Genomic DNA, 24097 nt, shown 5'->3' on the forward strand with positions numbered 1-24097 from the left:
CACACCTTTTGGCACCAAGCACTTATATAAAAGGGTACCTAGAGGGGCTAAAAAGGAAAATCCCAACCCCATACCTTAGGTCTAACCCTAGACTACCCAAGGGTTAATTAAACCTACACATTAATTTTGGGCAACCACCCAACCTAGGCAGCCACAAATGAAAAAAGGACGATCCATTTGACGCCCGTACCGATTCTTGTCACACAGGCTCGCCTCCCTTGACCGTACGGATTCTGGTCACGCAAGATCCACCATGTCTCCACGCCATATGCAGCCCCCCCCTCGCCGGTTTGCTGCCCTGGGTTCCTGCCAGTCCCTGCCAGCGCTAGATCAGCGCCAGTTTCCATGCCCATGCTGCCGCGAATCAGCCCTTGGAAGCCTGCAGCCTGTTTCGCCAGCCCTCTATCGTGATCCAGCCTGCAGCCTTGGAAGCCTCTATCGCGATCCAGCATTAGTAGCCGCAGCCTGTTTCGCCATACGCAGCCTGCCCCCCTTTTTCGCCACCATACCTGCCTTTGCTCAGCAGCGGTTCAGCCCCTCTATCGCGATGCAGACAGCCTGTGAAAAACGCCGAGTTGCTGCCTTCCAATCCTGTCCAGCCAGGCCGAGCTCTGCTCCTCGCACCCCACAGGCACTTGTTCTCTGAAATCAACGCAGGAAATCTGCCTTTTCTGCATCCAGCCTCTGCCAACGCCGCTCTCTGCCTCGAAAGTCTTACCAGGCACCAATTTCTGGTTCACACAGCCACGTGGACTTGCAAAGACAGCAACATTGGACCTCCGGACAGAGATCTGCAGGCCTTTTCTACGCAACTAATTGGCAGGTTAAATCAATGCCAGGTGGATTCTTTCCATTCTACTTCTAAGGATTCTCTTTCATATTGTCGTTTGACGCTTATTATCAAATTACAGCAAATGAAAGACGCTTCCTTAAAGCATGGAAACCCCTGGTAATTCACCCATCCCTTCAAGGACACCTCAGACATCATCTACCACACAATATCGTGTTCAGATTGCACAACCAGCCCATTTCGGAGCTTTGGGATCGTGGGTCTTCTGTGTCACGTGCCCTCCTAGTGATTTGGACCACATCCTATACCTTCTGTGTGAGGCACCTCAGTTACATTACTTCCTCAGCACAATCCAGGTTGTGTTCCACGAGACACGAAGATACCCAGAACCCAATATTCCTCACGAGTTTGCTGTCCATCTTTGGAGAGATTTTTACCCCTCAGCTTCAGCATCTCCAGGGTACTCTGCACCTCCTTCAGCTCCCAGATATCCTCCTATACAGATTGTACCTTCCCCAAGACAGTATTTACACTCTGAAGGCACTCCTTCTCCCGGATATCCTCCACTTCCGACAGCAGCTCCTTATCCCTTCTCAGATCCGTGGACTCTGCAGCCTACCCTTGTACTTTCACGAGCAATAACACCCATTTCGGCATCACCAGTGTTACCTCAGACAAGACCTCCTTTACCAGATTTCCACGGCTGGTTCCATCCTGCTTCTCTTGCCTCCTCCAACATGAGCAATCTCAGGGAGCAGCCCGAATCTTCTTCCAGGAATGGCACACACTAGAGCGCAGGTTCGTGCTTTTCTCACGAGGACCTCAGATATGTCGCAACGCTCGCGTGCAGCCTCTCCGGAGATAACCGACTCAAGTCCAAAAAAGACCCCCGAAGTCAACATACAAGGCGAATCCCTACTTCAACTTCAAATTTCCCAGCTTCAGGACAGCATCTTCGACTTGGTCCAAAAAGTCCAACAACTCCAAGATTCTCGCAGTACCACACATACAGAGGATGACGTGACGCAACCAGACGACTATGTGGACTCATTACCACCAGAAGTAGAAAACACTGAACTCCGTGCCCTCTACCGTTTACTCCAAGCTTCCAAAACTAAAAGACTTGACATTAAACTTCCAAAAGCCTACACTGGTCAATGCAATCGCCGAATAGTTGACCAATGGCTCGCAAAATTGCGCATGTACTACTTTGATACTGTCGACCTCACGAAAGGCAAAAAGATTGCCTTGGCAGCCTCCCTCCTAAAGGATACAGCTTTCCTATGGTGGCAAAGACGCTTAAAGGACGGCAAAAGTGTGTTAACCTGGGAATGTTTTGAACACGTGCTCTGTAAGCAGTTCATACCTGCCAATGCGGACTTTCAAGCACGTTCAAAACTCCGACAATTGGAGCAAACAAGCTCCCTATCTTCCTACATCTCTCAGTTCACCACATTGGTGCTGGAGATTGATGGGTTAACTGATGATGATCGCCTTCATGCTTTCATCTCAGGCCTAAATCCCTCGTTATGCATTGATGTCCTCAAAGCAAACATCACCACCACAGCTGGCACTATTGCTTACGCAGAGCACATAACAGATTTTCAAAACACAGGGAAGCAGAGTGCTAATAGAACACAGAACTCTACTATGGCCAAAGGTGCTCGCCCTCAAGATAACCCCAGGTTTAGAAAAAACTCGAGTAATCAAGGTCAGCGACAATCTCAAGATCCCCACAAGTCTCAGAAATCATATGTTGGATTCCAACAGAAGCACCCCTCCAAGGATCGCGCCTCTTCTTCTTCACAAACTCATTACCGTCATCCCCAACATAAAGGTGCGGCCACTGACAAGAAGAACAACTCCAGCACAAAAGGACTTTGTACCGCCTGTACAGGCGACCATAGATGGTTCGATTGTCCCAAGCGACCAAAGCAAAATTCCAATATGGAACCTAGCACTTCCCAAACAGAAGATGCTACCCCAACACAAGACAAGAAAGGCAAAGCTGTTCGAATGGCAAATACCATCCATCTGAGCCTTCCCAACAACCCCGAACCTTCTCTGGCCACTCAAGTACTTTGTGTTCAAGGATCGATTCGTGGAACAACGGTCACTATCCTCATCGACAGTGGCTGCTCTCATAACTTCCTAGCTAGTTCTATGGTCGACAAACTTCGGTTGACCACCAGTCCTAGTCTCATGGACTATCAGATTGAACTCGCAAATGGAACTGCCTTCTTGTGCAACACCAGGATCAAAAACTTGTCTTTTCGCATCCAACATTATACGGACAAGTTGAACTTCGACATCATGCCTCTTTCTCGGTACGATGTCATACTTGGACAACAGTGGCTCTACGACTATGATCCTTTCGCAGCCATACTCTCTAGTTTGTCCACCAGGAAAACTTATTAAGCTAACTAGTTCTAGGGACTCTCCTTCAACCCCAATTGCCTCTGTCCTACAAGTAAAGAAGTGGGTTCGTAAACGCCAGGTAAAGACTTCACTTCTGTTGGTTACGACAATAGAGGAGACACCAACAAAGGATCCTCCTGAATACCTCAACCAACCTTTTTTCCAGCCCTACCTGGATATTTTTCCACAGGAATTGCCAAAGCAGTTACCACCTCGACGACCAGTGGATCACCCAATTGAACTTATTCCCGGCAGTAATCCACCATCGAAAGCTCCTTATCGGGTTTCTTACACTCAAAATGAAGAAATCCAAAGACAGGTGACCGAACTACTCGACAAAGGTCACATTCGGCCCAGTCGCAGCCCTTTCGGATCTCATGTACTACTTGTAGAAAAAAAGAATAAGTCAATGCGCCTCTGCATCGACTACCGAGCCCTCAATAAGCTCACTATCAAAAACAAGTATCCATTGCCTCGCATCGGTGACCTCTTCGATCAACTTCTACACGCAACACATTTCTCAAAGATTGATCTTCGTTCAGGTTATCATCAAATTCGCATACGAGAAGGCGATGAGTACAAGACCGCTTTTCGAACAAAGTATGGACACTATGAATGTTTGGCCATGCCTTTTGGGTTAAACAATGCCCCGGCCACATTCATGACACTAATGAACAACATCTTCAGGTCTTTCCTCGATAAGTTCGTCATCGTTTACCTCGATGACATCCTCGTTTTCAGCAGATCCCTACATGAGCACAAACAACATCTTCACCAAGTTTTTGAAGTTCTCCGCACAAATTCTCTCTACATCAACATTGAGAAGAGTGAGTTCTTCAAGACCCAACTCGAATATTTGGGACATGTTATTTCAGCTCAAGGCATCTCTGTGGATCCCAAGAAGGTCAAGGTAATCCGAAACTGGCCTACTCCTAAGAATGTTCATGATGTCTGCTCTTTTCTCGGATTGGCAAACTTCTACCATACAAAGGTCTATCAGTTTTTCGAAATCGCAGCTCCTATGTCTGAATTATTGAAAAGCACAATAGTTTTTCAATGGCTTCCCGAAACAGAGTATAGTTTCCAACAACTCAAGCAAGCACTCACTACCACACCAGTTATGGCTATTGCTGACCCAAACCTTCCATTTAAGGTCATGACCGACGCTTCGACATCGCTACAGGAGCAGTCTTGATACAAGAAGGCAAAGTTATTGCTTTTGGCAGCCATAAACATTCTGATATCCAAACCCGATACCTGATTTATGATAAGGAGTTTCTTGCCATTGTACATGCTTATCGCTCTTGGAAACATTATCTCATGGGAGCCGACTCGGTGGTCAAGACAGACCATCACTCTTTAAAGTATATCTTTACTCAGCCAGTCATGAACGCTCGACAAGCACACTGGGTTGAGTTTCTGGCCAACTTTCACATGACCATTCAGATGCTCTCAGCAGGTTAACTCTAGCATCAGCTATGGTAATCTCTACATTATCTGTGGATGTTCCAAATTCATTCAAAGGGAAGTATTTCAATGATAAAGACTTCGGCACAGCAGTACAAGTTCTTTCAAAAGATCAACCTTCGTCTTCCGAACACAAGATTTTCTCATCCTATTCTTATACGGATGACCTTCTGTTTTATCAACATCGCGTCTGTGTACCACATGACAAGGATGTTCGACGTCTTTTGTTAAAAGAGCATCATGTAGTTCCTTATGCTGCCCATCCAGGCATCAACAAGACTTATAGGTTACTCAGTGCAACATACTACTGGCCTCAGATGAAAAGCGACGTCATCAAAATGGTTACATCTTGCCTATCTTGTCAACAAATGAAAGCAAGCCGACGACTTCCAGCAGGACTTCTTCAACCTCTTCCAGTTCCAACTGAAAGTGCACAGGCTCCGGACATAGCCAAACTCTTCATACAACACATCTTCTGACACCATGGATTACCCAAGAATATCATATCTGACAGAGATCCTAAGTTTACCAGTCACTTTTAGATTTCACTGTTCGAATCTTTCGGAACAACTCTACTGTTCAGTTCAGCCTACCACCCAGAATCAGATGGCCAGACTGAAAGAGTCAACCAAGTTCTGGAAGAAATGCTTCGACATTATATTCAGTCACGCCTAGCAGCTTGGGAAGAGTATCTACCACTCCTTGAGTTTGCTTATAATAACTCTTTCCATAGTGCCATCAGCATGACTCCATTTCAAGCAGCTTATGGACACACTCCGATTGTACCAACGAATTTTGTACTTCAACATCGAGTGGCCCTAACCGATCAATTGGTTCAAGAAATGCAAGACATTCTACTCCAAGTCAAGGATCATATGCGAAAAGCACAAGAGTGGTATCAACGGTCTGCCAACAAACATAGACGTCACCTGGAATTTGACACTGGTGACATGGTGCTATTATTTGAAGCCCCACATCGCTATAAGACGGTTAAGTCTGTGTTTCCTAAGTTGCGACCAAGATACTATGGACCTTTCAGGATCGTCAAGAAAAATTCACCTTTAAGTTACAAATTGGAATTACCACCATCATGGGGTAAAATCCATCCGACATTCCATATTTCTTGGCTAAAGATGTACATTCCAGGCGATGAAGCAGTTCCTCCTACAGGTGATTATGTCCCAGAAATCGAAGACGATTATGTTCTCCTTATTCCTGAGCGTATTCTGGACCATCGACAGCGAGAGACTCGACATCGACTTATCACGGAATTCCTTGTTCTTTGGCGAGATCTGACGACTCCGACGCTACTTGGCAATCTGATGAAGACTTACAGCAGTACCCTGACATTTTACAGCAGTATTTTCAGAATTTACAGTGATATTTTCTACATCAGTTCATTATCTCCACCAGGGTCTTATTTTGAGTGGGAGGGGATGTCACGATCTGTGACGTATTCCTTTCTCTATATCTAGACCTATGGATGGTTTGATGAATGGACACTTGTAGAAGGGTATGCCCTTTCTACGGGACACTTCCTATGAGGCACAACCCTTCATAAGAGACATTCTATTGAAGAGACACTCCTATTGTAATGTACCCTCTCATCAAGGGTCACACCCTTCACAAGGGGTACACACCTCTTCATGCACATACACTTTGGAGTACACACCTTTTCATGTGTGACTCTTCACTCTCTATATAAGAGAGGCCCAATTGTATGGATGACGCTAGAGATACACTACAGACACTCAAGAAATACAATTATTCCTTGTTCTCTGCTATTTCAGTCTCCTTTCTATTCCTTAGCACATTTCTAAATATAGTAAATCTAGGATGTCTTACACTTCAAAGCAAAGAGTGTGAGACCCAATACGCAAAGAGTAGATCCCCCCTCCACCGCAATACTGCAAAGAGCAAGTCCAACTATCCAACACCTGCCGTGTGATAATGACTTCTCAGTCAGCTTGCCACCGGCAAGGGCAAACCATCACTCATCACCCCCCCTTACTCTGAACTAGGTGGTCAATACCATCAAACCAAAGTAAAAAACCATAGTCATTTTTGGGGGACAACCCAAGGCAGAGTACCTCTTATTGACTCCAAATACTTTCACTTTAGAGGGACAACTCAAGGCTGAGAACCTTTATTTGACTCAACACAAGCACACTTAGCATAAGGGCCTAGAAAGCCCAACCTTGGTCAAAAGGATCCTCGTCGTCGAGAGGCCGTGACCCTCTGCTGTAGGTGCATGTATCTCCTCCAGGGGCTCTTCAAGTTCAGCTGGGTCTTCAGCCAAAAGATTGGCATGATGCTTCTCTTGTTCTTGTTCCTTCTTCTTGAAGCAATGGGCTTCAATGTGTCCTTTCCTGGAGCAAAACATGCAAATAATGTTCTTGTTGGTCTCCCATTTGCTTGCGGAAGCAAATGCATGATCACCAGGAGAGGCAAGAGCGGCTTCCTTATTGCAACAGTCCTTCTCAATGAGGAGTGCCACCATATCATCAAACATGGTAGTGGCAAGACGAAGGACTTCAAGAGTGTGCTCAAAGCGAGAAATTCCATGCATACTCTTCATAAGGACAGCCATCTTATCTTCATCATCAGGTACACTTTTCAAACTTGAGAGTTGTTGAACAAGAGATTGAAACCGGGCTAATTATCACTCAACTCATCACTCTCTTCCATTTCCAAATCATAAAATTTGAGCTTCAAAAAGACTTTAGAGTTGGTGATTTTATTACCGAACAAGGTCTTGAGGCGACTCCAAATCTGTTTAGCTGTCGACTTGAAATCCACATGACGGATGAGAGAGTCGGCTAAGCAAAGACCAATGAGGGCAATGGCCTTAGTATTCTGCTGCTTATAAATCCTTTGGTGTTGTTGATCAAGTAACTCGACCTGGTCATCCTCAACAACATCCCAAACTCCTTCACGCATAAGCAACAATTGCCTCTTGGTTTGCCACATGGGAAAGCCTTCCCCCTTGAACTTCTCCAAGGGAACTTGAAGACAAGGAAGTCATGATTGAAGAGGACTTCGTGAAGGCGGGCAGCAGCCTCGTAATGAAGTAGGACAGCTCCAAAAATTCTTCGAAGTGCAACAACAGCCTTCAAATAAACAAGTCGGCTCGAATATGGTCCAAACAGCAACAAAGAAACTTCGAAATAGTGAGGCGGCTGCAGCAGATGCTCCAGAATGCAATGAAACTCCCACGTGTGAAAGTGGCTGCAACAAATGGATGATAACAGCTCCGAACCAGCTTGTGAAGGCTGTATGAAGCCAAAAAACCAGCAGCAGATGATCTCTAAGGAGTCGCCAATGCAGAAGGAGCCCAAGAGAAAGGATTTCCGGAGAGGGAATGGCTTAAAAATGCCTGGAGTACCTGCAACTAGGGCTGGAGCCTTGGGAAGTGAGCCGACCAGCAAGCTGGGAGGCTGCCAAGAGCCTAGTTACAGCTCCAAGAGGGCTTAGATCAAGGCAGCTGTGAAGACAGCGAGGAATGAAGAGGCAGCTGGCTATGGAGGAGGAAAAAACAGAAGCAAATGGCTGCAAGGAGGAGGCAGAATAGAGGCGAAATGTGCTAGCTGAGAGAAGGAGGCAGTATAGGCGTTAGGGCTAAAAGGATGATGACATGGCAGGGCAGATTAGGGCAAGACTAACCTGGCTCTGATACCATGTTAGAAACATGGTGGAGAGCGAGAGCGAGAGAGAGAGAGAGAGAGAGAGAGAGAGAGAGAGAGAGAGAGAGAAGGTTAGGGTGTGAGGAAATGATGTTCAAATGAAGACATAAAGAAGGCTTTCATTCATTCATCAAGTATGACAAGATAAGTGAAGTACAAGCCTTATATAGGCTACTCACTCACACACTAGCACCTAGTGCATAAGGGATAAGTCCCATGATGACACGTGGCACTCACACAAGACTCACACACATAAACTAGTACTAGATCACCTAGTACTTCACACCAACACACTCTTTGGCTATGATATCTCCAACAAAGGACAGCAAGATGGCTAGCCTGTTCGAGAAGCAGACAAGCTTGTGAGAGGACAAACAAGAGAGACGCAATGGAAACTGTATATACAGCAGGGGAAAACCTAAACAGAGGAGAAGACAGCACTCTAGGAGATGTCCCACAATGAGGGGGGGCTGGGCCTTTTATAGGCCTGGCCTGTGGCGACTCAAGGGGTCGGTCAACCGACCAAGGCTGGGTCGGTTGACTCGACCAGCTGCTGGTCGGCTGACCCGACCAGACCTAACAGGCTGGCCTACAAACTGGGCCATGGTGGCCTGCCAAATAGCCCTTCAAATAGGCCTAAACATACTGTCTAACCTATCCCAAAAAGGGTACGCAGACCCACACAGAAGCCCTCACACACTATGAGATCCACACAACTTTAACACCCTCTTTGCAGCTCAAAGTGAGCAATGATCTAAGTGTCCGAGGATAGAGCTCAGGATAGCCTGGATCCTCAAAGAAGTGCCACCTCAAACAATGAAAGAGTTGTTTTCAACTGTGACTTCCCAAGCCAGTCACACTATGTCCCCAATGGAGTAATATGAACTGTGTGGAACACACCACACCCAATATCTATACAGTGAACTCATCACTTACTGGAATCCTAAACAATCAACTCGAACTCATCGGTCCAAAATTTGTGCAACCCCAAGCAATGAACCTCAAACTCATCTTGTCCATATCTCCACACTGTTATCTCCCCTGCTAGTTTCAACTGATTAGGGCTAGAAGCAGCCCTCTCCCACCCACATGCCTCTCTACCTATGACCTGTGGGCGGAGACCTTTTACTGTCAAAAAGCTGTATGCTACATTGCAGTCCTTACCAGTGATAGTCCCTGCTATCTTAGAGCCACTCACCTAGTCAGAGTCTCGTGACGAGTCCTCATCTTGAGACTTACCCTTGGACTTGCAGCACCTCGCCAAATGCCCTCTTTTGCCACACTTAGCATCTGCTCCTATTCTCCTTGGCCTTGTGCTTAAGGGCTTGGCCACCACCTGGAGTGAGTTATAACTTGCCCTAAGACAATAAAACTGACTCCTCCGCAAGCAACAGGGAGCAGAGGCCATCAAAACTCAACAGGTTTGACGTGACCTGGCACCGTATTGATCAACAGACCACATCATATGCTGGTGAAAGTTTGGTGAGAATCAATGCCCCTAACTAAAGGGATGTTAAGCAGGTTTCATAGACAAAAGCTGGTCACGGATGACCTTAGCCCTCATCAAGAAGGACTGCATCATACTGCCACAGGGGAAGCCGAGACTATAGAGCTGCCACTAAATAGTAACAGCTCTCATCACGGAGTCTCGCGCGTAAAGATCCTCAAGTTTGGACCAGACCTCATAGGCACTGTCAAGGGTATGCACTGCCGGAGAAACCTCCGTTGTGATAGTGCACACCAATACTGAGTGTGCCTTTGAGTAACAATTCTTCTAGTCTGCAGGCTCCTCAAGAAACACGTCCTCCTGATCCTTGGTTTCTTCGCGTTCATAGGACACTCAGGTTTCTTTTCGTGTCCCTGAACCAACTCCCAAAGCCCTTGGTGTATGAACCAAACCTTGAGTTGAAGCCTCCAATGAGCATACTTAGCTCCATTCAACTTGTCTTGGTTACTCGTGCATGGGGGAGCCATAAAAACTTGATCTGCCTGGAACTATTCTTCTGTCACTAGATGATATTTTTAGTGATATTCCTAGGAATGAAGAAAAGTATTTCTATTGTTGTTTAACTTTGGTGAACGTATGTTGACTTGTGTTAACTTTTGACTTTTGGTCAAAGAGTCTTGACTTGGGTCAAGGAGTCTTGGTTGTGGCCAAGAAAGGGTTGCCTTTAGTCAAACCAAAGACTTTGGAGCTAACTTCGGTCAGAGAGACTTGCCTATGGTCAAGGAGCCTTGACTACAATCAAAGAGGGTTGACCTTGGTCAATCAAAGTACTTGTAGATTTTTATTTGAGACTAACAATTAATGAGTGCCATGGCTATGTGCATTTAATTAATTGTTGCAAGTTTTCAAGAGTGGTTTATTGCCCTGGTTTTTATGGAGCCTAGCAAGCGACCAAGAGGTGTCCGTGTGACCGTGGCCTTAGAAGACTCTAGAGCTGCCAAGTCATTGGCATGTAATTAGCAACTAGTTAGAATTGTGACAAGTGGCAGTTGCCAAGTTTGGGAAGCTAGGTCTCCCACTTCCATGTTAAATTCGATCTGTGGACTTTTTTTGGTGTGGACAGCATCATGCTGCAAGCTTTGTATTATGATTTTGTTCAAGTAATAAAGTACCTTTGGGGGCCCACGGGAGAAGGAGGGGTTTGTTGTTCTAGCCCGTTTGGTTCTAGACCCTAGTGCTATATGCTGTGGGAAATTGTTTTGTGCTCCATGAATGTTGGCGATTTATTTATGTCCAAGGTTATACTCCAGTTAACGGTTTCGTGACAGTGGTATCAGAGCAAGGCTCGCCCTCTTTCTCAAGAAGGTAACGATTCTAGTACAAGAAGCTTGGAAGGATTCCTCGAACCACACGCTGACTATGCTTCTTTGTGGTGACGATTCGAAGTGAAGCAATACACAAGGTTTTCAGAAAGGAGTGATGATCACGAGTTGTTTACCAAGGGTGTGGCCAAGAAGCACGTCAGGTGAAGCTTGGCAAACCGTCATGCGCAATGTGCATGAGCGATTCATAGGAGTTGCAGTATACTTCCTCACTTGATGTAGGAGTTCAGGCTTCATGTGATCTAGCCTCAGTTTTACACACCCAGTGAGATGGTTCTAGAAGACGTAAAGGAGAAGCAACCAAGTGGTGGTGTTTGTTGTTCCAGCCCGTTTGGTTCTGGACCCTAGTGCTACATGCTGTGGAAAATTGTTCATGTACTCCATGAATGTTGGCAATTTATTTATGTCTCAAGTTATACTCCAGTTAAAAGTTTCGTGACAGTGGTATCACAGCAAGGCTCGTCCTCTTTTTCAAGAAGGTGAAGATTCTAGTACAAGAAGCTTGGAAGGATTCCTCGAAGCACACGCTAACTATGCCTCTTTGTGGTGACGATTTGAGGCAGTCAATAGAGCAAGTGGGAAAAAGCGAGCGAGAATTTGTTGAAATGGTAGAAAAATCAAGCAAGCAAAGAATGAATCTAAGTGTCCCAAAAAATAATTGCTTGAATTAAAAAGTATTCAAAAGGGGAGTTATGTGTCACATTTCTTAAAATTGAGTAGTCTAAAGTTGAAGACTATTTCAACATGACCCCGTTTGGGTTTGCAATTACTCGGGGGGTCACTCATAAACATGTGACATAGCACTTTAGTGCATCAAGGGGTATTTTTTTAATGGGGGTACTTACATGTCGTTTATGCGCATGAGGGGATTTATAAAATAGCAACTTAACGTAATTTATATATGTAGAATTATGAAGAGGTGTCACAATTTTAAGATTGAGAATGCAAACACATACAAGAGTTTAACCAACTACAACTTTTAACACATGCTTACTCGCACATGCTTTAGGGGTTAATGAAGAGTGATCCCCCGAGTGCAATTCAAAATCTACCTTTTTTTTTTTGGCAAAATAAACAGTGTCTTCTTGCTAAGAAACCTTGCTTTAAATTAGTGCAACAAATCGACCAAAAATTCATAAATTAATATTTTGATACATGTAGTTTTTTTAGATGGTGCAAAAAGGCATGATATTCATCTAAATCATGCCTTGTCATTTGATTTGATATGAAACAAATGCAATTTGGATTTGACAATCAGAAGATGCAGGGATGTCAAAAACTCATCTTTTGGGCCAAAACAACCAAATTTTCACAACTTGCAAAGATACAGGGATGTGAAAATGTCATCTTTTGGGCCAAAACAAGGAGCGCATTAACGCACTCCCAGTTTTGGCCCAAAAGATGACATTTAGGGAGCGCATTAACGCACTCCCAATTTTGGCCCAAAAGATGACATTTTCACATCCCTATATCTTCTGACTTACACGTCCAAACGGGGTTATGTTACATATCAAATCAAATGGCAAGGCATGATTTAGATGATTATGATGGCTTTTTACACCATCTAATAAAATATCATGCATCAAAGGAATTTTGAATCAATTATATTTCTTTGATACTCAAATAGGGGATTTATAAATCTTTTATTGTTTTGTATCGCTCACTTTTTTGTGTCGCTCGCTTTTTGGTTATCCTCGGCAAGAAGCACGCCAGGTGAAGCTTGGCAAACCATCATGCGCATGTGCAATTCACACGAGTTGCAATATACTTGCACACTTGATGTAGGAGTTCACGATTCATGTGATCTAGCCTAAGTTTCACACAGCCGGTGAGATGTAGAAGAAGCCCCTTCACGTTGCTGGGAAAGTTGGCTTAAGTTGGCTTCTGGAAATATGGGAAGGTAGCAGGAATCCTGAACGCATGGGTGTTTTGGGGGTGAAATGGAATTGATAATAATCTGTCATCCAAAGACGAAAGAAATCGAAGATATCAGGTTTGTGAGCATCCATTCAAATCATCTCTTTTGGCAAATGCCCACCTCAATTACACCTGCTCAATTCACCCAGAGAACATTTATTTTGCTCAGACAAACTGTAGCAGTTTCACGATATCATGATACACGAAGAAGCTCGTGGAGGCTGGAGATAGCACCGTGTCTTTGATAGCTGTACCACGATCACGTTCACCAGCAAACCTATGTCACTAATTAACGAAGGTTCTTGTGGTGGTTGAGACAGGGGTTTATGTATCTCATTTTCTCAGCCTGCTCAATGGGCACAATCGTCGCTCATGGCATGAGGAATGGCCTCATTCTTATCGAGTCCAAGTACACTTGCAAGGAAGTTTCTCTGTTCTGCACCCAGGAAGAAATTGTCATATGGAAGGGTTACTCTACGTTCCTCTTCATTGCTGTACGTCTCTGCTTTCCAGTTCACCAGATTACAGTACAAACTTCTAACTTTCTGGCCACGTAAATACAGCCTCTGCGAAATGAATGGAAATATCTACCACATAGGAAGCACAAGCACCTGCAGTCCCTAGGGATTGAGGACGCGATCCTGATGATTGATGAAGATCAATGGGAGAGAAGAAACCAAGGTACACTTAGTTGGGGCTGTCAGTTCTCACACCTCTGAAAGAATGTTGCTTCAATTATGTGACTAAGCAATCCCCACACGAGCGAGCGGGAATCTAGCTTGGTGATCTTCAAGCTTAAGCACACCTTGGCAAAACCTGTGGCGAAAGAAGCTTCTGCAGGGCCCTTAAAGCTCTCCTTCAAGCTTAAGCACGCCTTGGCAAAACCTGTAGCGAAAGAAGCTTCTGCAGGGCCCTTGAAGCTCTCCTCCATGTAGTCATAGAGCGACGAGACATGCTTCGCACTTTAACCGTCCTTGAGAAGTTCGTTGAATTGCAGCCTAATGAATTGAATTGGAAATTCATGAAGGCACGGACTCACAAGTGCCTTGGGGAGCTCTCAATGGCCATGCAAAATTTTGAAGAACTCTTGGTGCTACAGCCCCTATCTGCATGTACCCTCCAGGAAGCAAACGTGAAGCCAACATGGCTTGATCAACAGCTCTCTTTATAAAGGGCAAACAGGATTTGCAGAGAAAAGAAAGTGTGTTTCTTCCTGATTGATTCAGGAACAGAGAATATATTTATTTTTATATTCATATATATGCCTTCAGCATGGCTGAAAGAATTTTAGATATGGGAAACCAGTAGCTCAGTTGACAGTCATAAATATGGTTTTATTCCATTATGACACACCTATACGTTTCCAGTTATCTTATTTCTGAAGATTTCAGTTAAGATATCCGTATGATATCCTCAAGTATCAGTTCTCTCTATGATAGTTGTTCTTTATATCTACGGTCACCAATGGTCAAGCATTTTCCTCAGGAATCTATATATTTACAGCTTCCTTTATCGGGATCTGTTTATAGAATATATCAGAATGCTGATGGTCTTTCATGGATTATTATGGCCAAAGTGATACAGCTTTCTACTCTGTCCATCAGTAATATATATATTCTTTTGGACAGAGAAATTTTTGGAGCCATCCAAGCTGAGAACAGTAAGTTCCACTTGCAAGACATAGCAAGTGATTGATCAGAAGAAAATCCTGTGGAGGAAAGGAGAATCCTTTATGAGGTTCTCAAGCAGACGGGGGAAAGATCACAAGCAACATTGTCAACATCTTAAGCTAAGTACATCTTTCATGTCTATTAAGCAAGGAGAAAAGTGGATTGTTTTCTTGAGTTTATTTCAGGAGAGATTCCCTTTGAATGAACAGCTTATGGAGCATAATCTGCTCAAGTATTGGTCATCCAGTAATTATTGGGAAAGTATTTTTGTGATTCTAAGGCTCTCTTATTAGGACAGTCCATAGATTATCTAGCTTGATGGCAAGTATTTTCCAATGAAGCATATGATGCAAAGTGAGTGGATCAGGACTCTGACATTCCTTAAACTTTAAAGTTATATTCATAAGTATGGTGGCCCGAGGATATGAGGCCAAGTTCAAGGGTACTAGTAACTTCTCGCCAAAGAAGCCGAGGGGTTTTCGCAACTCACCGGAGAGCCACCACAATGCCGGGCTTTGGCTTTTGAGTTTACATTTGAGTTTTTCTTGAGCTCTTTAGCGGGGGCTTAGAGTATATGGACAAGCCGGGTTCCAACATGATCATGGGACCATGGATCACATTCTCACACTAAGATGTATTATTGAGGAGGCGAGGGCACGGAAGTAGAGGGTTTATTGTTGCTTTGTGGATTTCCACAAAGCCTTTGACACAAATCCTAGAGTCCGCCTCATCAGGCGTTTGCAAGACTTGGGTTATGATCAGGAGGTTATCTGGGTAGTTATGGCACTTTACGAAAGTGTCTCAGGCAAAGTTCGGACAGAAGCTAAATGGACTGTTTGGCCACTACATCGATGAGCTTTAGGCAATCATGCAAACACTAGAGGGGACTGGATGCTCTCCTGCTGGCACTCTGATTCAGATATTGCTTTATGCAGATGATGTGGTACTCCTATCGTCCTTACAGAGGGTCTCCAAAGACACTTAGATGCACTACAGTCTTTCTGTGAGTCGCATGATCTAAAGGTCAACCTTGGTAAAACCAAGGTCATAATCTTCAATACATCTCGGGTCATGATGCATCGAGAGCGATTTACTTTTGACGGATCACCGGTCGAGATTGTGTCATCATATACCTACCTAGGGATTATCTTTTCTGGACCTATTTTCACCATGAGACCGTAAAACGCAGGCTTGCCTGAGCAGAGGGTATGCCTCGTTAGCCAAATCGGAGAGGCAATGCTTCCGTTCACATTTTCAGGACCCTCGGACCAAATGTCTATCGTTTGGCTCCTTGGCTCGACCGGCGAGGATGTATGGCAGCCCTTGTTGGGGACGGACTTGTCCGATACTGAGTGGGCTCGCGTAGAGTGACTACAAGTTCTTATGCTATCACGGATATTTCGCAGTAAGGACGGATTCAATTACCCCATTCATTGAGGATCTCCATTGGGCAGTTTCGGACAGACCGCATTGAGAGTGGTCGGGCAAAGGGTCTACCCAGGGAGAGGCACATATGTACTTTGTGCAGCCTATAGGAGGTTGAGTAGGAGGAACATTTCATCTTCATTGCCTTGTTTACTATGAGATCAGAGGATGATTTTATTGTCTGTTCAGAGATAGCTCCGGGCTGTTATCCCGATTTCTCTCTTTTCCAAATCAAAGATGCCTAGCCGCATTCATTCATGAGGCAGCTAGGCATCGTGAACGCCTACTCCGATCTCAGAGACACGAGTGTACCTTGGTGGACTCTTCTCAGAGCATGATCACGGAGTTCTTCCAACTGGATCACATAGACTCCCCCCCTATAGGTCCTAGACATGATCGTGACCCCCAACCAATGACACGGGCAGCTCAGGCAGAGGGTTGATGCACAGATTACACTTGGGGACATTCCCTCCATGTTCAAAGTGGGAGCGAGACCGTCATGTGGTGATTGTCATCGTTAGGCGTAGAGCCGTGACCAAGAGACAGCATAGGATTGCATCCACAAGGAGCCGGCAGCTCTCTCTATCTGATTTCATGCTATCGCTCCCTCGCACTTGACGAGGTAAGGGACCGCATTGACCTTGGAGCACACTTTACTTGGTCTTATGGCAGCAGTTGAGGATGGTGATGTTGTAGATGACTACTATTTTGATATGACTATGTAGGATACAATTTTTTCTACTTTTGTATGGGTGTGGATGCATGGTTAGTAGCTCCACCCCTCCAACTGGATTTGTATCAGGTTTTTTTCACAGTCTCATAGACCCATCGGTCTTCCCAAGACTTTAATAAACAAACTCTCTCTCTCTCTCTCTCTCTCTCTCTCTCTCTGCTCTTCTCAAAGGCGACCAACAAAGACGTGGCATTACACTTGACATAGCCCATCGGATCCAGAGATCAAGGAGACCACGCCCCCCACCACAGCGCCAGACGGCTCGACAGATGCAGATACGTGAGCTCTTTAAGTCACACCAAAGAGCTATCATGGAGCCTAGATACATGGAGCCAGATCATGTTCTTGGAGCATTAACCCTAAGCGCCTGACATGCCCCACTCATGTTACATACTATTTGGCTTTTCTGGCCTAACTTGATATGATGTACTACATTAGTATTTCAGTTTATGTGTTTTCTAGTACTCAGCGAGGGCCTTAGCAAGCCCTTCGCTCCAGCCCACTATGGCTTCTATGAGTTTACTTTGTTTCCGCACTTTTGTCCCATAGGCCCGCAAGGCCTCCCGCGGACGTTAATACATATTTCTTTCTTTCTTTCTTTCTCTCTCTCTCTCGTTTAGTAGCTCCACCCTTTTCAGCTTATTGTATCAGGTTTCTCACAGTCTCATAGGCCCATCGGTCTTCCGAAGACTTTAATAAACTTTCTTTCTTTACTTCTCTCCTGAGACATTTCCCCACTATGTATCCTGTCTCTAATGCACCTCATGTCACCTTACAATGCCCTCTGATCCTTCATACATTTTTTCCTTTTCCAGCTGCTCTTCTGCAGCCTGCTTGGCATCTCAAATAAAGCAAAGACTTGTGCTTTGCTCTGTGTCCACAGTTTGTCCACCTCATTGGGGCTAGATTGGGGTCTTTGAGGGCTTGACACAACTCATCTAACCACCACGATCACCTTGGTCGGCTTTCATCCCTGGTGTTCTGGATACCATTAGTAGGCAGCTGCATTTTTGCTGATCAGGCAATGGGAAATTCTGCCACTCTCTCCTAGCCAAAGCTCTCACCACTCATCTCTCCAAAAAACAATTTTCCAAAACCACTTCAATACATTTCTGATGTAACGAGTTTCAAAAGAACTAAAGTCTAGTATCTACTCAAAACAGATATACATAGAGAAAATAGTATAGCCATAATGGAATTAAGCAGAGGATTACTTGCATCCAATGGATTGCTAGGATTTTGAGTTCCCCCGCTTGCACCACTTGACAAGGCACTACTTGTATTATTTGGGGCCCGTGTTTCTAGGTTGAGCATCTTCAAGGAGATTTTCCGCAAGTAGTCATGCTGCAACACAATGACAGAAAACAGGAGTACTTAATCTCAGCTTGCACAATTATAAACATACAAAACCCAAAATTGTGCATGCGACTTACAACACAATGATAGAAAACACAATGCGTTCAATTGACACATGAAATTTACAAAAACAAAATAGCCTATTGGCATAAATACCATCCCTGAGTACCAAACAAATTGGGCTCAACTGTTCTTTCAGGTGTAACGATAGGTGGCATAGCAGAACAATTTAATTGTCACAATGGACGTCCACAATAACCACAAGCCAGCATCCCATTACACGTTCACCCAGGCACAAAGACAAAGTATCTCTCTCTTAGATGGTACTACTTGGCCCTAGATGCCTCAAGTAAAGAAGAAAAAATATGTGATGTCATTCAATGGGAGCCCAACTTACCAATCATAGCTAAGCACAAGACTTGTCCTTAACAAACTTGCTCTGCATCAGCAGCTACAGAGGCCACCAAACCTTCCCCAGTTCCCACTACATCTTAGACAAGGGGGTTGCAATGCTCCTAGAGCAAGCACCAACATGCCAACTTAGGTGCCACCAAATTGCATCCCAGAACAATCTCCCATCAGCAATAGTGCCAGCCTACAATCACAAATATTGTAAAGGCACCAGTCAAGGTTTACCACACCTCGTCATTGTAATTCATCTACATAAGAGGTGGCACACCAACATGCCCTCGCTGGTCATTGTAGTCCTTCCAACATGAAAGACCTTCATCCCCTCACTGGTCTATTGCCACAGCACCAGAAGGCCCTCAAGACCATCGATCCTTTTCCAAACAAGATTAAGCAGGCTTCAGTATCCCCAAACAGTACATTGCCAGCGCTGAAGCAAGAGGCAGATCTATCGATCACCCTCCCTGACAGACATCCTAACGTTTTGTAGATGTCAGCCATCATTGTCCTCTTCGTATGGGGGCTCACATGTGGGGAATTGACCCATCTACTTTGACAAGTTGTGGAGGGTGGGGTAGTGCTTTTCAAACCATGATCTGGTATTTGAGGTGCTAGATCTGCCCACATGCCAGAGTGCATATACTTATTTTGGCTGTCTGCATTGCTGACCTTATGTATTAACCTACTTGTGTGCACAAGTTTTAGAGAGAGATCTAAAAGTCGCATGATCCATGGGAACATTCTTCTGCGAAGGTTTGGCTACAGCAAGCGTCCCCTAAATATTTCTGACATGATTACAAATCCCAGAGGATCTACTTTGGTGATCTACTGAGCTAGAGGAGGACCTTTGGGAAGTCCAATTGCAATAGGTGTGCCATCTCAAGTTTGGTTGCAGGATGTATCAGTTTAGTTTGTATTACATCCAGTTTCTTCAAATCCATGGCCTGAAGTTGCTTCACAAATGTGATTCCCAACTTCCAAAGAAGAAAGTAAAATAGACAGAATCAAGTACCTGCTGTGGAAGGTGAAGATATGGAACCACGAAGTGCACAGAGAATTTCAAGGATAACAACACACAAGGAGCTGAAGTTCCAACCTGCAGTGGATGCTATGGCCTTATTTCCGTTGCCCTTATCCTTGCCGTTGCCGTTGCCCTTGCCCCAGCACTGAGAGCCTTGTCAGTGTCTGTGCCATCATATGTTCATTTGAAGTTCTTTCCCAAGATACATGGCCCCAAGCTCCTCAAAAGTAATTGGTCTGCACCTTAACCCATTGTCAATACCATGACGAAGCCTTGGTAGCTCCAAGGTAGCTCGTTCAAGAGAAGCCTTGCCAAGTCCTTGGAAGCTAGATTCTCACCCACAGGGGCTAACTAGTCCCGAACCACCTTGATTTTCTTGAGGAACTCCTTAACCACTTCACCCTCTACTAGCTTCAATGCATAAAGTCAGTTCTCAAGTTTCAAGATCCTTGTTGTGGTATTGGTTCCATAAGCTTATTCAATATGTTACACACAACATGGGCACAAGTTGCTAGATGGATCCTTGTTGTGGTATTGGTTCCATAAGCTTATTCAATATGTTCCACACAACATGGGCACAAGTTGCTAGATGGATAAGTGATTGTACTTCATGGTTTGTATGACAAGTGCAAATGTGCATATGCATCTTGCTCTTCCCACACCAACAACAATGCTGGAACTCAAGGTACTGACGTAGCACCTATCCCAGTTGCCCAGGGTTTTGGAAAGGAACAGTCTATCACCTGGCGCAGTCTCCCAGAAGTGAGGGAAACTCTTAACCTTGATTTCCACCGATGCTAGTTAGGTCCATCAAGTTTTCCCTAAGGTATTCACTCAAGGCCATTCCTGCTCTTCTACATGCTACACACAAAGAAACAAGACACTGGAAACTTGCTGTCAGAAAAACACAACAATACTAGCCCACTAGATCTAGAGCTGGCTGCCACATTTGCTGCAACTCCCCTTCCCGAATGGCCTACTGAATCTCAATGTGCTCACAGGTCTCTTTGCTGCAGACCTGGCTCTAATACCATGTTAGCGAATTCACCATGCATAAAACGCACAATAGCAGAATCAATCTTTTACCAAGAATAGTTTGCATATGAGAAAGTGATAGAAGGGACAATGTCGATCCATATAACACATCCCAAACAGGCTGAAAACTGAAGCTCTATCACAGGTACAATATTTCGAAAAGACGCTCCCTTCTACTGGACCCCGGTGCCTTCCTTGCACAAATCCTAAGATGGGGCAATCTGTCACACTTGCACAATGCATGAATACATGGCCCTCCTATTCAATGAACTACAGCACAGTTTTCAGTCTGAGTTTGGAGTCTTCCAGAGTGCAGTTCCTGCCCTGAGTGTGGTATTCCAACTTGTGGTTTTTCTCAGGAATAAAGAGAGAGGTCTTTTCCGGCACTTGTTCCTTGCACTCCATTGCAGTTTGCTGTGCAGAACTTTCTCTCTCTAGTCACAGTTCCTTCTCTCTAGTTGCATTTCTACATCTTTCTTCCGCACGCTATCTTCCACTGCATACTGTGACATGGTATCAGAGCCCAAGGTAGCCTAAATCCTTGAACTCTCAGGACATAAGGTGTTTGCTGCTGATCGGCAGAGGGGAAGGTTCAGGATGGGGAGTGGCTAGAAGGACGCATTAATGAAGACAGCCACCTTGGTAAGTTCATGTAGCCTACTCTCTTTTATTTCCCAAACACTCTCCCTTCACAAGAGCAAGGTCACCCCCCGAGATGGAAATTCGCTTAAGATGGCTGAGAAGCCAATGAAGATGCTATTCTTCCTACATTTCAGGTGGACCGTCAGTAGGACGGAAACAACTACGGAGAATGGAGGGTAATGATGGAATCAGTGTTGCAGTCATATGACTTGGCTGATTCCATTCTAGTTGGAGTTATCAGGACAGATCCGGGGGAGGAGGACAGTGGCATCATAGACCGGAAGGAGCAGAAACCTTAGCATAGTTGTGGGATCACGTCAATGCCCGAGTACATTCCTTCATCTTCCTCAATTGTACCCCTCACGTGATCAATTATGTGGCCAAGGGAATCCAGGAGAATTTGGCATCTCTCTATGACTATCACCCATGAAGCGCATCTCTTTGAAAGTACAGATGCGAGTGCTAAACCCCACAAAGTCAGTAACCATATGAGCACATCAACAGCCTGCAAGTCCTTCAACAAGACGTCCTTAAAGCTGGGAAAGAGATATAGTCAAGGATATGGTCATCACCTTGCTGTCCCATCTTTCCTCGTAGTACTCAGCATTCTACCCTTCTATGATTACCAGTGGGAGACTCAACCCTCTCAATTGGGAGGAGCTGGTGCCAATGATGCTGGACCAGGGGGAGTGGTTCGACAAACCTCTACAAGGGAAGACTTGGCTGCCCCCCAGTCAAACCGGTAGAGCAACAACTGGGGTAAAGGAAAGTCTTCAAAAAAGAAGTCTGATGTGGATCGTGAGACCTTCACGGCAAATCCGAGCTGTAACCACTATGACACGACTGGAAGAAATGCCCTGAGTGGAGCCACGAGAAGGGTATGGGTTCCTTAGCACAACGCCAACATTTGTACACATGGAGATCATGGACACCGGAGTTCCATCTTCTTTGAGTAGGGAGGCAGCAAGTCACACTGTAGGTGAGTCTCACGAATGGCTTGCAGACAGTGGTGCTTCCAGGCACATGACTCCTTCCCAAGAGCAATTCCAAGACCTTCGATGGCATCATGTAAAATCCGAGAGCAATTCCGACCTGGCCTGTCGATTTGTCCCTGATAGCCTCTGATTCCTCTTCAAACTCCACGCACTTGCCAATCTTGCAACTTCATGCATTGACAAAGTGGTTTGAGAAGACAATGGGATCTACAAACTCCCTGTACTCTCTTTTCTTACAGGTACACATCTTAGTAAGCTGTCGCATTCCCACATGGTGGAGCGGAGTGAAGGCTCACAAGGTGAAGCGACAAAGATTGGGGAGGAGATCCAGGCACAAGGAGATCTACAACAGAGAACAGTTGTACCCTTGGTCCGGGAGTAATCTCATGAAGCAGCAAGAAGAAGCCCGTTGTGGCCTTGTCATCAACTGCGGCTGAGTACTAGGCTGCTTGTGGAGCTACGTATAAGATGGTGTGGCTACAAAGGCTGCTTGGCAAGCAGACAAGTTCGTTTCGAGATTCAGGAGCTGAGGGGGAGTTATGGGCGTCCCTGTCTGTACTATAAGGAGTGAGGGCTTCTTTGCAGGTGTGGCAGCCCGAGATAGTTGTAGTATTCCTCCTGTATAATACGAGTTAGTTGGGGGACTGTGCTACAGCATTTAACCAGAATATGTAGGCATGGTTAGGGGCTGGAAAGAGGGCCTGGTTAGAACTCGCAGAGGGCTGGTTAAGGGCCACAGTTAAGCCAGTAACCTTAGGTCTGGTTGGGGCCAGACAGGCCATCCAATCAACCAACCAAGGTCAGCTTACCAGACCAGGTCAGGTTAGCAGACCAGCCAACCTAGCCCTAGTCAGGTTAGGTCGTGGCCAGAGTCTGCAGCCTACCCACCCTCCTATATATAGGGCACTTTGCCCTTGTATTCTATGATCTATAGGCTCAGTTTTTTGCCTGATTTTGGAGTCTTCCAGGGTGCAGTTCCTGCGGGGTGTGAACATGCAGGCTGAGTTGTTTTGAAAGAGGAGGCAAGAGAACATATTGGAGTCACACCCTGCCGCTAGATGGTAGCACACTGTGCACACCTTTTGTACATGGTTTAGGTCTATCTTTGGGACAATACAAATTACTGTCTCTACTCTCTCTTAAGCATTGCTCAATTACTATCTCCATCTCACCCCCTCAGCGCGCATGTGCATTACAAGAAAAGAAGTGTAGTTTGAATTAGCACTGTGTGGTTTCTGGGCATACTCTTTCAGTAGGGAGTGTTGGCCGCAGCAAGCAATTTCCATATCTGTTTCTAACACATTATAGTTGAAGATTGTCCTCACACTACACCCACTAGAAAATACAACCCCACCACCGTCCAAATCTTCAGCTCTATCATATTCTCCGCAAACACGATGGCAGCTCAGCAGAAAAGAGGGCAATAACAAGATGTTTTCCACGTCTCTTCTCGAGATGCACGTGGGATCAAATGTCATTGTTTACACAAATTGCCACCTGTAGATGAGAATACTCAACTTGACTATGTGCCTGAGAATAAGAAATGACTAGTTGCTAGCTTCGTAAGCTGTTACAAAGCATCTACGTTTGATAATCATGGTTAAAAATAAGAAAAGCATAAAAAATGTGTCTTGTTTTGGTGATATCGTATGAACAAGCTGTAAGTGTTTCTAACACAAAAATTATAACAGTGAAACGGGTAATTCAT

At 45.0% G+C, this 24097-nt stretch overlaps 1 protein-coding gene across 4 annotated transcripts in view; it reads right to left on the minus strand.

Moving 5' to 3' along the window:
• Positions 1 to 24097, minus strand: part of LOC147904900 (mediator of RNA polymerase II transcription subunit 15a-like) — a 53782-nt gene that overhangs the window by 20304 nt on the left and 9381 nt on the right. For 3 of the 4 annotated variants that reach the window (XM_087389116.1, XM_087389121.1, XM_087389105.1), the window contains exon 3: positions 18147 to 18276. In XM_087389116.1, coding sequence (XP_087245242.1) covers positions 18147 to 18276 — 130 coding nt within the window. Of the gene's footprint in view, positions 1 to 18146; positions 18277 to 24097 lie in introns of those variants that run through there. The other variant, XM_087389112.1, reaches the window with a different exon arrangement.

This window comes from Dipteris shenzhenensis, chromosome 2, assembly GCF_047967505.1.
Source record: "Dipteris shenzhenensis isolate YYH24624 ecotype China chromosome 2, Dip_SZ_1.0, whole genome shotgun sequence".
NCBI classification, from domain to species: domain Eukaryota; kingdom Viridiplantae; phylum Streptophyta; class Polypodiopsida; order Gleicheniales; family Dipteridaceae; genus Dipteris; species Dipteris shenzhenensis.